Source organism: Ipomoea triloba, chromosome 4 (assembly GCF_003576645.1).
Source record: "Ipomoea triloba cultivar NCNSP0323 chromosome 4, ASM357664v1".
In the NCBI taxonomy this organism is placed as follows: domain Eukaryota; kingdom Viridiplantae; phylum Streptophyta; class Magnoliopsida; order Solanales; family Convolvulaceae; genus Ipomoea; species Ipomoea triloba.
Window position 1 is genome coordinate 6054241 of NC_044919.1, and position 13361 is coordinate 6067601.

The following is a 13361-nucleotide window of genomic DNA, read 5'->3' on the forward strand; positions in this document are numbered from 1 at the left end:
TATTGTTTGTATTCGGGTTCATTACCCCTGTGATTGGGTTCATTACCCCCGTGATTGGGTCGATGACCCCTGTGATTGGACTTAGGTCCCTGTGATTGGACTACGGTCCCTGTGATTGGGTTCATTACCCCGTGATTGGGTTCATTACCCCCGTGATTGGGTCGATTCACCCCTGTGATTGGACTTCGGTCCCTGTGATTGGGTTTTACCCCTGTTGGATTTCATCTTGATCGTTTGATTAGTGTTGTATGATCATTAGTGTGAGGATTTGGTGGTTGGAGTTGAGGGTTCCTTTCGGTTCTTTGGTTGTGAGTCTTTGTTTATTCGGTTGATATCTCGTTGTTTTCGGTTATGATCTTTGTTTATTCGGTTGATATCTCGTTGTTTTCGGTTATGATTGATTGTCATTCGGTTGATATCTCGTTGTTTTCGGTTATGATTGATTGTCTCTTATGATTGTGTTCAGTTGGTATCTTGGTCATGGTCGTTGTTGTCTTATGCTTTCGTCGTTGGACTTTGGCTTCGTTTGAATGAGTTTTGGTTTATGATTTGTTCAGCTTGTTGTTGTTGAGTATCCGTTTTGAACTATTGTACAGTTCGTTGGTGTTTATATTCTATATGGGTGTGTAAACCTATTTACAAGCTTATTATATATCTATATCTCCTTGCGGGTGTGAATGGTGGTTGCTTAGCATTCTTTTGCTAATGGTTCTTTGTGTGTTTTCCAGGTTTGCCTTAAAGTCTTTGCGTGAGCGCGATAGAGATACACCCGTATGAGGAGGCTTAGATAGTGGTTATGTTTTAGATTTATGCTTTGGCCTGTGAGCCATTTGAGATTTCTTTATAAACTCTTGACTAGTGTTTGGATGTTTTGAGACTTGACTTAAGGATTATCGTTTATACAGTTTAGTTTTTATGGTTAGCCTGTGCATCTAGGCCGTGTTATCTTACCTAGATGTGGCATGACGCCCTTAGGTTTTAAATTCGCTTCCGCTATGTTCTGTTGTTGGTTGAGATAGTCAGCTGTTGTGTTGAGTTTTTATCTATCTCAGCTTGTGTAAGGTTGGGGTGTCACAGTTGGTATCAGAGCCTGTGTTGAGGTCTGAGTAGAGATCCTAGGGTTGAACTTTTGAGACTCTATGACTTGATCAGTAGGAATTAAGATGTTTGAGAATCCTAGGATGTGTGAATTCTAGGAATCGCGGTGAGGACACGCCTTGTTTGTTTATGTTGTTTGTGAATCGCGGTGAGGACACGCCTTGTTTGTTTATGTTGTTTGTGAATCGCGGTGAGGACACGCCTTGTTTGTTTATGTTGTTTGTGTTTTGTTAACCTTGTTGTCTTTGTTTGTTTATGTTGTTTGTGTTTTGTTAACCTTGTTGTCTGCAGCTGTTTATGTTGTTTGTGTTTTGTTAACCTTGTTGTCTGCAGCTTGCGGCTCATCTACTCGGTAAGTCTTAATGTTGTCTGCAGCTTGCGGCTCATCTACTCGGTAAGTCTTAATTGCTTTTGTTTAGTTGCTTCGTTTTAGTTTTGCCTAGGAGCCTGCCTTAGATTAGGAATAAGTAGTTAGTTGATGCGGAACGATGGATAGCACCGTATGCGTCTAAGCAATCAGAAGATCGGGCGGCTCGTCAAAGAAGACTAATCCACTCGCAGCTTGGAGTTATCGACAGCAATCTACGTTCTTCGGGAATGGCGTCTTCGCGTGTGAAGCGTCGTCGGCAAGATCTTCGTTCACCTCAAGACTTGAAGAACAAGTTCGTGCAGCTGAAGTGCGATAAGAAGACGAAGAAAGCAATAGGAGCTCGAAGACTGAAGACTCGAAGACTCTCGGCTATGAGAGAACGGCACGAGCAAATGCCGACGCGTCAAGGAAGAGTTAAAGCACGCCAAGTAGGAGCTTTCAGGTCGGCCATAAGGAGTCTCGTGCAAGCACTCTAAGGAAGGAACCTCGGTGGCAAGAAATAAATAAAGGAATAAACTAAGCAAGATAGTAAACGACCGAATCAACCGCATATCAAGACCAACCGAAGTGAACCTAAAGGCTAGCTCAATCCCCGAATTTTCCAAAGTGGAGTTGGCCCGTAGTGCTAATGGAGTTCCGTAGAAGACTTAATCTACCGAGCAAGTAAGCAAAGGCGCCCTTGATCGCGCTAAACACAAAGATTAAAGTTGAGAGCTGCGTTCCACTACTTTGGATGTAACCCCTCGTCATTTCCGGATCAGATTAAGGTTCGAGAAATATGTTTTAAGCTAAGACATACCTGAGATGAGTGACCGATGCGTCAAAAGGATTTTTATAAGGAAATATAGTTGTTATCAAGCTGTGATCGTTCGTGCCGGTCACGAACCGTAAAAAAAAAAAAAAAAAAAAATTTAAATTTAGGAACTAGTATTTGGACTCGTTTGTCCTAGAAAAGGGATTTCTAAACACCATACCATTATTTTTGAATTTCCTATTGAATTAAATTAGCCCATAGCAGCAAAAATTTATTTTTGATCGTACATCGCGAAGATTCTGCGGTGTACCGAACCTAGCCCAAATTGGAGCTTTTGACTGGAATAAAATTTTAGTTTCAAGAATATTCTATTTAAATTATTTCCTACCAAAATTTCATCTGTTTTAACCCCAAACAGTCCATGTTAAGAATTTTTTTCCAAGATTTCTAGGATTGTGACACTTGTCACTTTAATCCACCCCTAAATATTATTATATAAGTGGGAAATGAAGTTTTGGTCTTCATTTTCCCCATTTGGCCGAAACAAGGGAGAGGAAAAGGAGGGAATTTTCTTCATCTTCAACCTCAAGTCTTAAGAACTCCATAGCCAATCCTTCTTCACAACTTCATCAAAGATTCGGTAAAACTTTAATTTTATTCGGTAGATAGCTTTATTTCCTTTCCTAGTTTAAGAATCTAAGTCTTGATTTCTTGAATCTTGTTGTTATGATGATGAATTGGGAGCTAGGGTTTCAAGAAGGAATTGGGGAAAATCCACCAAAAGCATCTTTAAGACAATATTAACTACTTTGGAGGTAAGGAGTTCCCTTAAGTTGGACTAGATTGCTCAAATTTGAATAATTGATGGTTGATTGTGACTTGGTGAAATTTAGTAAAAATGTTTAGTATAAGTTGCTTGTATATGGTGTATATAAGGTGTATGTATAAATTATACTTATGCCATATAGGCTTACACTTGTGAAAATATTGACAAGAAATTTAACTAGTCTCTGGCAGTAACTTCCGTGAATTTCTGGGAAAAATCGGTAAGGTATTTTGATCCAATTTTTTTTATACATGTAGTTCTATACGTGTAGATGCTACCATACAAATTTCATAATTTTTGGAGTAGTATAAGTGTGGTTTCAAAATTATTTTCCAAAACTGGTCCAGAGAGAAGAAAAATCCGGACAGCACACTGCCAAGGGCAAAAAGGGAATTTTCTGTGTAAATTCGTGAACCTAGATGACCAAAACTTTTTATGAACATCAAGTACTATGAGTTAGGGTTCTACCAAAAAAATTTCAAGTGAAAAAGAGTTCGGGAACTATTCTTACCGGCTCGATCTTTCAGACTGCGCCAAGCTGAAATTTCTGAAAAGAAATGGTTAAAACCAATGTCGTTAAAGAGAAAAGAGAAGGAAAACCTTAGTTTCTGAGCAAGAGGAGGAGGACCTTGACTAACCCACGGGTGGCATATGCTCTGCATGAAGTGCCCTTGCCCAGCGGTTGTTACATATTAAATGTTATGCCGTATGACATCCAATTCATACTTATGCGACGTCTAGTCGCTGGGTACTATATAACTCGTCGGATGCGGTATTCCCACGGGGGTGTGCACACTTAAGGTATAGATACCCCGATTATTGCGGGCAGGTTTCGTTTTAACGGACCCGGTTAGGCCGACTGGGAATCATTTTAACGTACCTGGTGCCAAGGGATCAGCGTTAGATCGGGGAACGACCACTACCCCGATCAATGATCCAAGTGGTCAAAGAGGGAGACAATTAGAGTGCTCCAAAGGCCTCACACTTTCGAAGAAGAAACTAAGTGAATTTTTGTAAGGAGATATGGCTACTCTGTAGCGGAGATGAGATGGAAATTGATGGAAAGCTCCTTGAGAGGAACGGTTGAAAACTAGTTTGAATAACTACAGGTTTGACTGGAGGAAAATATTATTTCCTATTTGTAAGAGAAGTCCAATTTGACTAAGTGATATGATTTCTTCTACGTACGTATATGTTTCACTGTGTTGTTATACTTTAATCAAAAATATATGTTTTAGAAAACCTTTATTTAAGTTTGGGCGATCCACGGATCTCCTTGCTTAGCCGTCGCGCTAACTACACTTCAATGTGTTGCTTTCAGATGGAGTTCAGCGTTAGTTCTTGCAGTCCGACGAACTCCCCTAGTTCGTCGGAAGGTGTAGGTCGTGGCATGGACTACGACGTTTTTGTACAGCAGATGAGTGGCGCCGACCCTTATGCGCCTGGCTATGCTCCTACAGCTCCCAATAGCTCACCGGCAGTAAATAGTGTTCTTCCTATTCCTGAGGGTCCTGACGTACAGGCCACTTTTGGTTTTTACCCCATCGAGGTGCTGGTAGGAAGTAACCCCTAGAGTTTATAGTTTATTATCCTTACCCTTGGGACCCGAGTCCTCCCGAGAGTTGGGAGGAGTGGTCTATGGTCATAGTCGCTTCCCGGTTCCTAGACCATATCACATGGTACGAAGGGGAATGGCATCTTGTCTGGGGTGAGTTTACGGGTCCGACGTATCTCCAGATCGTGTAAGCAGGATGCACAGAAGGTCTGTAGGGGTTTATTCCTTTTGTGTAAATATATTTTGTAGCCAGGGGAGTGACTGATCTTGGTTAGTGGGGACATGTAGGGCTTTAAACTTATGTTGGCCGTTAGGCAAAATTTCCGGTACTTACTTTGTAAATATTTATATATATATATATATATCTTGTATGTTATTTCAAAATGAGTGACTGTGTGTGTTGAGTAAGTTTCTTTTAGCCTGTGCACCTGAAGCGGGGTCTGTCAAGGGGATGATAGAACTTGTTTTGGGTGTGGCGGTAACACCTTGGGTTGTACGGCAAGCCAGACTCCTCAGGATGTACGGTAAGCCGGCCCGAGGAGTGTTACAAAGTGGTATCAGAGCCTAGGTAGTGTCATAACCTAGGTTGTGCCAAAGCCTTAATTTGAGTCAGCTTAAGTTGTTAAAACTGCCCTAAGTCACTATTTCAGCTAGGGTTAAGTATGAGCTTCTGGAGCAGAGCAAGAAACCAGGCAGCATAAAAGGGGGTACCTCATCTGTACTTTACAGAATCTCTTGATTCTGGTTGATTGAATTATTTGGTATGTAATTGTGATTGCTTGCATGTGTTAATCATTGCTCATGAGTATTGCAAGTAGGGTTGATAGCATAGTGCATGACTAATTGCTATGCTAAGCGAAGCATCTGGTTGAAATAGGGGGAAGTTGCCCTTTAAGACTTGAGTAGTTACTAGGCTAACCGCTTAGCTAGTTAACTTCTTAAGAATTCTTACCCTTTTGACACTAACTTGTGTTTGTCGTCTAGTAAAATGCCTCCTAGGCGAAACGTACCTGCTGGGGATAGCAGCGATGTCTCGGCAATGGACCGTATGGCTATGGCAATGGAACAGATGGCTGAGTTCATGATGGCTCAGCAAGCTCATAATCAAGCCCCAGTGCAACCACGGGTTGATGTTACTAAAGCTATAGCAGCTAGACAACCACCGTTCTATGCAGGGGAGGAAGACCCGGTGATCCTTGAAGAATGGATCAGAACCTTTGACAAACTGCTAAACGCTGTGAATTGTCCCGAGGAGCAGCGGGTGTCTTCTGCAGTATACTACCTGACCAAAGCTGCGGATGATTGGTGGTCAATGGTGGGACCAGATCTTCTGCAAGGCCCAGGGTTTGGCTGGGAAGAGTTCAAAACGGAATTAAGAGGTCAATTCTATACCGAACGAATTAAGGGCATCAAGTGTGAAGAATTCTTGCGGTTGAAACAACAGGGAACAACGGTGCAAGATTATCATGGTAAGTATGTGGAGTTGATGAGATTTGCGCAAGATATCGTACCCGATGAGGCAAGCAAGGCGAGGCGATTTGTAAGGGGGTTAGATTGGGGAGTGAGAAGTGCAATCGCACCATTTATGTGCTCTACTCTCAGGGAAGCATACAACAGAGCATCGGATCATTATCAAGTGTATTTAGATCAGCAAGAAGTCTATGGTCGGAAAAAGAGAAAAGCTGATGATAGGTCAGGAACATCTAAGGGGGAGAGTCAGAAGCCTACCCAATCAGGATCCTACTCAAGGCAGGTAGGAAGGAGGGAAGGAGCAAGTCAAGGGAAACAATTTAATTGTCGAAGGTGTGGACGAAATCATCCTGGGGAAAATTGCCAAGGAATGAGGATCAGGTGCTACAAGTGCGGTCTCTTAGGACACAAAGCCAACGAGTGCCAATCCAGGGTAGATAATTCCCGGACGAACTCACAGAATAACAGTCCAGGGAGAGGATTCAATGGGAGGAACAACCAAAAACCCACCGAGACTGGAAGCAAGGGATCTAACACGCCACAAGTCAATAGGGGCAGACCATTAAATATCTCTGCAGGTCCCAGCAACAAAGGAAAAGCACCAGTGGAAGAAAGCAGCACGGGGAACCAAGGCCGAATTTACGTCGTCAACCACACGCAAGCTCAAACTGGCGACGTTGTAACTGGTATATTTCCGATAAACTCAGTGCCTGGTTTGGTATTGTTTGATACTGGAGCTACTAATTCTTTTATATCCTCTATATTTGCTGATAAATTGAAACTAGAGCCTACCGCTAGATTAGATTTGAATGTGAAAACTGCTTCAGGACTAGTAGTAGCATGTAAAGATGGGTATGAGAATGTTTCGATAGAAATAACCGGAGTTAACTTCCTCGGGAATCTCATTCGATTTGAACTAGAAGGTCTGGATGTAGTATTGGGAATGGACTGGTTGGAGAAATACAGAGCCCGAATAGAGTGTAACGAGAGGAAAGTAGTTTTGCGTGGGCCGAAGGGGAGAAGAATATCCTACCGAGGGATTGCAAAACCACCTGAGTCCAAGTTAATGACAATGCAGAAGTTGAGGAAGTACGCTAAAAAGGGATGTGATGTGTGCCTCTGCTTGGTACACAATGTTGAGAAAGAAGAACCTGAGATCAATCAAATCCCTGTTGTGTGTGAGTTTCCCGATGTGTTTCCCGATGAGCTTACGGAGATGCCGCCCGAGAGAGAGGTGGAATTCAATATCGATCTTGTGCCAGGAACCTCGCCCATCTCAAAAGCACCTTACAGAATGGCACCAAAAGAGATGGAGGAGTTGAAGGCCCAACTGGCAGAGCTGTTGGAAAAAGGATTCATTAGACCAAGCATATCACCTTGGGGCGCACCAGTATTATTTGTAAAGAAGAAAGACGGGAGTCTAAGACTGTGTATCGATTATAGAGAATTGAATCGGGTTACAGTAAAGAACAAGTACCCGTTGCCCAGAATTGATGACCTATTTGATCAATTAAGGGGGGCTGGTGTGTTTTCCAAGATTGATTTGCGATCAGGGTATCATCAGGTGAGAGTGGCGAAGCAGGACATATCCAAAACGGCATTCCGAACAAGATATGGCCATTATGAATTCACAGTCATGCCGTTTGGAGTAACGAATGCGCCGGCAACCTTCATGGACCTGATGAACAGAATTCTCCTTCCATATCTGGACAAGTTTGTCGTTGCCTTCATAGACGACATCTTGGTCTACTCAAAGACACTGAAGGAACACGAGAAACATTTAAGAACGGTGTTACAGATATTGAGGGAGGAGAAACTTTTTGCAAAGTTGTCCAAGTGTGAGTTTTGGAAGAATGAGGTAGCATTTCTTGGGCATGTAATCACCAAGGAAGGAGTCGCAGTGGACCCAACAAAAATCAGAGCTGTAATTGAATGGGAAGCACCCAAGTCGATCACAGAAGTCCGTAGTTTCTTGGGTTTGGCAGGCTATTATCGAAGATTTGTACAAGACTTCTCAAAAATAGCCAAACCATTAACAAATCTACTCAAGAAAACAACCAAGTATAACTGGAGTGATGAATGCGAGCATGCATTCCAGGAACTTAAGAAGAGGTTAACAACTGCTCCAGTGTTAACCTTACCTATTGGAACCGAAGGTTACGAACTATACACGGATGCATCTCACAAGGGATTGGGATGTGTTTTGATGCAAAATGGAAGAGTGATAGCTTATGCATCTCGTCAATTGAAAACACACGAGGTTAACTACCCAACTCATGATCTGGAATTAGCAGCTGTGGTGTTCGCTCTTAAAATTTGGCGACACTATCTCTATGGAGTCACTTGCAAAATTTTTACAGATCATAAGAGTTTAAAGTACATCTTTACCCAGAGAGATCTAAATTTGAGACAGAGAAGATGGCTAGAGTTGATTAAGGATTATGATTTGGAGATCCAGTATCAAGAAGGTAAGGCAAACAAGGTAGCGGATGCACTGAGCCGGAAATCAAATCATGCCCTTTGGGTATTGCCTGACCAGTTATGTAAGGATTTCCAGAGACTTAATCTGGAAATAAAAATGAGCATACAAGTGGAACAAGAAATGAAATTATGTGCTCTGACGGCCACTCCAACTCTATTCGAAGAAGTCAAACAAGCACAAGGAGAGGACAACTGGTTAAACCAAATCAAGGGAAAAATGATTGATGGAAAACATGGCCCATTTGAGTTATACGCAGATGGTAGTGTGAGATTCCAAGGTAGGTGGGTTATACCTACCGGTTGTAAGAAAATAATGGAACAATTAATGAAAGAAGGCCATTATACACCCTATTCAGTTCATCCTGGAGGGGACAAACTGTACAAAGACCTGAAACAGAACTTCTGGTGGTCAGGTATGAAGAAGGATGTTGCGGAATTCGTTGCTAAATGTCTAAACTGTCAAAAAATTAAAGCAGAAAGGAGTAAGCCAAAAGGCCTACTACAACCTCTAGAGATACCTCAATGGAAGTGGGATTCTGTCTCTATGGACTTTGTGGGAGGACTGCCACTAACAAGGTCAGGAAAAGATAAAATATGGGTAATCGTTGACAGACTTACCAAGACAGCAAGGTTTATTGCCATGAAAGACACCTGGACTATGACTCAGTTGGCAAAAGCGTATGTGAGCCAAGTTGTTAAGTATCATGGAGTACCCAAGGACATTGTTTCGGACAGGGATTCCCGATTCTTGTCTCAGTTCTGGCAAGCTTTACAAGCAGCTCTGGGTACAGCATTGAAATTCAGTACTGCCTTTCATCCTATGACTGATGGGCAAACCGAGAGGACCATACAAACTTTGGAGGATATGTTAAGGGCTTGTGCACTAGATTTCCAAGGATCGTGGGATGAACATTTGGATTTAATTGAGTTTTCTTACAATAATAGTTACCATGCCAGTATCCAAATGTCACCGTATGAAGCCTTGTATGGACAAAAGTGCAGGAGTCCACTCTGTTGGGAAGATTTGGTTAGTCCTGTGATACTAGGACCTGAATATCTGCAAGAAATGACAGGAAGGATCAAATTGATTCGGGAAAGAATGAAGGCCGCACAGGACCGGCAGAAGTCGTATGCTGATTTAAAAGACAATCAGTTGAATTCCAAGAGGGTGATAGGGTAAGACAATCATTTTTATATTAGGATGACTGTTAGAATGAGAAAACCACAACTGAGAGTTTCACTATTGGCAGGTATTACTAAAGATATCTCCTACAAAAGGAGTAATGAGATTTGGGAAGAAGGGGAAACTGAGTCCAAGGTACATTGGACCGTATGAAGTACTAGAAAGAATTGGGGAAGTAGCTTACCGATTAGCACTACCTGCTGTGCTAGATCGAGTTCATAACGTGTTCCACGTGTCCCAATTGAGAAAATATGTACGCGATGATTCACATGTGCTTCAACCCGAGGTGAGTAAAACTCTTGGATTGAACTATAAAGATTATTAAGGTTATGTTATAACAGGCATACGATAATTCCTATAGGAGATGACTCTGGATGTGAACTTATCTTATGAGGAAAGACCGTGAAAATCTTGGATGTTAAGACCCGAGATACCCGAAAAAGGTCCATAAAAATGGTCAAAGTATTGTGGTCCAACCATTTGGTGGAAGAAGCCACCTGGGAGTTGGAAGATGTCATGAGGGAACGGTATCCCGAATTGTTTGACTAAGGTATGTAGGATCAACCTACTTGTGGTATGCCTAAGTTAATTATGTGCTAATTTGCTACATCTATTCTATTGTGAGTAGCTTACCCTGAAACCTTAGATGTTAAGACCGAAGTTTTCGGGGACGAAACCTTTTTAAGGAGGGTAGACTGTAACCCCTCGTCATTTCCGGATCAGATTAAGGTTCGAGAAATATGTTTTAAGCTAAGACATACCTGAGATGAGTGACCGATGCGTCAAAAGGATTTTTATAAGGAAATATAGTTGTTATCAAGCTGTGATCGTTCGTGCCGGTCACGAACCGTAAAAAAAAAAAAAAAAAATTTAGGAACTAGTATTTGGACTCGTTTGTCCTAGAAAAGGGATTTCTAGACACCATACCATTATTTTTGAATTTCCTATTGAATTAAATTAGCCCATAGCAGCAAAAATTTATTTTTGATCGTACATCGCGAAGATTCTGCGGTGTACCGAACCTAGCCCAAATTGGAGCTTTTGACTGGAATAAAATTTTAGTTTCAAGAATATTCTATTTAAATTATTTCCTACCAAAATTTCATCTGTTTTAACCCCAAACAGTCCATGTTAAGATATTTTTTCCAAGATTTCTAGGATTGTGACACTTGTCACTTTAATCCACCCCTAAATATTATTATATAAGTGGGAAATGAATTTTTGGTCTTCATTTTCCCATTTGGCCGAAACAAGGGAGAGGAAAAGGGAGGAATTTCTTCATCTTCAACCTCAAGTCTTAAGAACTCCATAACCAATCCTTCTTCACATCTTCATCAAAGATTCGGTAAAACTTTAATTTTATTCGGTAGATAGCTTTATTTCCTTTCCTAGTTTAAGAATCTAAGTCTTGATTTCTTGAATCTTGTTGTTATGATGATGAATTGGGAGCTAGGGTTTCAAGAAGGAATTGGGGAAAATCCACCAAAAGCATCTTTAAGACAATATTAACTACTTTGGAGGTAAGGAGTTCCCTTAAGTTGGACTAGATTGCTCAAATTTGAATAATTGATGGTTGATTGTGACTTGGTGAAATTTAGTAAAAATGTTTAGTATAAGTTGCCTGTATATGGTGTATATAAGGTGTATGTATAAATTATGCTTATGCCATATAGGCTTACACTTGTGAAAATATTGAAATAAAATAACTAGTCTGGCAGTAACTTCCGTGAATTTTTGGGAAAAATCGGTAAGGTATTTTGATCCAATTTTTTTTATACATGTAGTTCTATACGTGTAGATGCTACCATAAAATTTCATAATTTTTGGAGTAGTATAAGTGTGGTTTCAAAATTATTTTCCAAAACTGGTCCAGAGAGAAGAAAAATCCGGACAGCACACTGCCAAGGGCAAAAAGGGAATTTTCTGTGTAAATTCGTGAACCTAGATGACCAAAACTTTTTATGAACATCAAGTACTATGAGTTAGGGTTCTACCAAAAAAATTTCAAGTGAAAAAGAGTTCGGGAACTATTCTTACCGGCTCGATCTTTCAGACTGCGCCAAGCTGAAATTTCTGAAAAGAAATGGTTAAAACCAATGTCGTTAAAGAGAAAAGAGAAGGAAAACCTTAGTTTCTGAGCAAGAGGAGGAGGACCTTGACTAACCCACGGGTGGCATATGCTCTGCATGAAGTGCCCTTGCCCAGCGGTTGTTACATATTAAATGTTGTGCCGTATGACATCCAATTCATACTTATGCGACGTCTAGTCGCTGGGTACTATATAACTCGTCGGATGCGGTATTCCCACGGGGGTGTGCACACTTAAGGTATAGATACCCCGATTATTGCGGGCAGGTTTCGTTTTAACGGACCCGGTTAGGCCGACTGGGAATCATTTTAACGTACCTGGTGCCAAGGGATCAGCGTTAGATCGGGGGACGACCACTACCCCGATCAATGATCCAAGTGGTCAAAGAGGGAGACAATTAGAGTGCTCCAAAGGCCTCACACTTTCGAAGAAGAAACTAAGTGAATTTTTGTAAGGAGATATGGCTACTCTGTAGCGGAGATGAGATGGAAATTGATGGAAAGCTCCTTGAGAGGAACGGTTGAAAACTAGTTTGAATAACTACAGGTTTGACTGGAGGAAAATATTATTTCCTATTTGTAAGAGAAGTCCAATTTGACTAAGTGATATGATTTCTTCTACGTACGTATATGTTTCACTGTGTTTATACTTTAATCAAAATATATGTTTTAGAAAACCTTTATTTAAGTTTGGGCGATCCACGGATCTCCTTGCTTAGCCGTCGCGCTAACTACACTTCAATGTGTTGCTTTCAGATGGAGTTCAGCGTTAGTTCTTGCAGTCCGACGAACTCCCCTAGTTCGTCGGAAGGTGTAGGTCGTGGCATGGACTACGACGTTTTTGTACAGCAGATGAGTGGCGCCGACCCTTATGCGCCTGGCTATGCTCCTACAGCTCCCAATAGCTCACCGGCAGTAAATAGTGTCTTCCTATTCCTGAGGGTCCTGACGTACAGGCCACTTTTGGTTTTTACCCCATCGAGGTGCTGGTAGGAAGTAACCCCTAGAGTTTATAGTTTATTATCCTTACCCTTGGGACCCGAGTCCTCCGAGAGTTGGGAGGAGTGGTCTATGGTCATAGTCGCTTCCCGGTTCCTAGACCATATCACATGGTACGAAGGGGAATGGCATCTTGTCTGGGGTGAGTTTACGGGTCCGACGTATCTCCAGATCGTGTAAGCAGGATGCACAGAAGGTCTGTAGGGGTTTATTCCTTTTGTGTAAATATTTTGTAGCCAGGGGAGTGACTGATCTTGGTTAGTGGGGACATGTATGGCTTTAAACTTATGTTGGCCGTTAGGCAAAAATTTCCGGTACTTACTTTGTAAATATTTATATATATATATATATATATATCTTGTATTATTTCAAAGTGAGTGACTGTGTGTGTTGAGTAAGTTTCTTTTAGCCTGTGCACCTGAAGCGGGGTCTGTCAAAGGGATGATAGAACTTGTTTTGGGTGTGGCGGTAACACCTTGGGTTGTACGGCAAGCCAGACTCCTCAGGATGTACGGTAAGCCGGCCGAGGGGTGTTAC

The 13361-nt window shown here is 41.6% G+C and overlaps 1 protein-coding gene and 2 long non-coding RNA genes across 3 annotated transcripts; all 3 read left to right on the plus strand.

Moving 5' to 3' along the window:
• Positions 1-2745: 2745 nt before the first annotated feature.
• On the plus strand, positions 2746-4987 carry LOC116015180. Its single transcript, XR_004097565.1, has 3 exons — positions 2746-2862; positions 2971-3037; positions 4370-4987. It is a non-coding gene; the product is annotated as an uncharacterized LOC116015180 (long non-coding RNA).
• Positions 4988-5687: 700 nt separating this feature from the next.
• LOC116015085 lies at positions 5688-6756 on the plus strand. Its single transcript, XM_031255086.1, has 2 exons — positions 5688-6356; positions 6652-6756. The coding sequence occupies exons 1-2, from the start codon at positions 5688-5690 to the stop codon at positions 6754-6756; spliced, it is 774 nt and encodes a 257-aa protein (XP_031110946.1).
• Positions 6757-11010: 4254 nt separating this feature from the next.
• On the plus strand, positions 11011-12738 carry LOC116015179. The gene is made up of 3 exons (XR_004097564.1): positions 11011-11082; positions 11191-11257; positions 12582-12738. It is a non-coding gene; the product is annotated as an uncharacterized LOC116015179 (long non-coding RNA).
• The last annotated feature ends 623 nt before the right edge of the window (positions 12739-13361 follow it).

What these genes read in the sequence shown, in the direction of transcription:
- LOC116015085 (XM_031255086.1), top strand. Translation starts at nt 5,688, where the DNA reads ATGGCTCAGCAAGCTCATAATCAAGCCCCAGTGCAACCACGGGTTGAT. An exon ending in CAGGATCCTACTCAAGGCAG is followed by an intron (nt 6,357 to 6,651) that starts GTAGGAAGGAGG and finishes ATATCTCTGCAG; the next exon opens with GTCCCAGCAACAAAGGAAAA.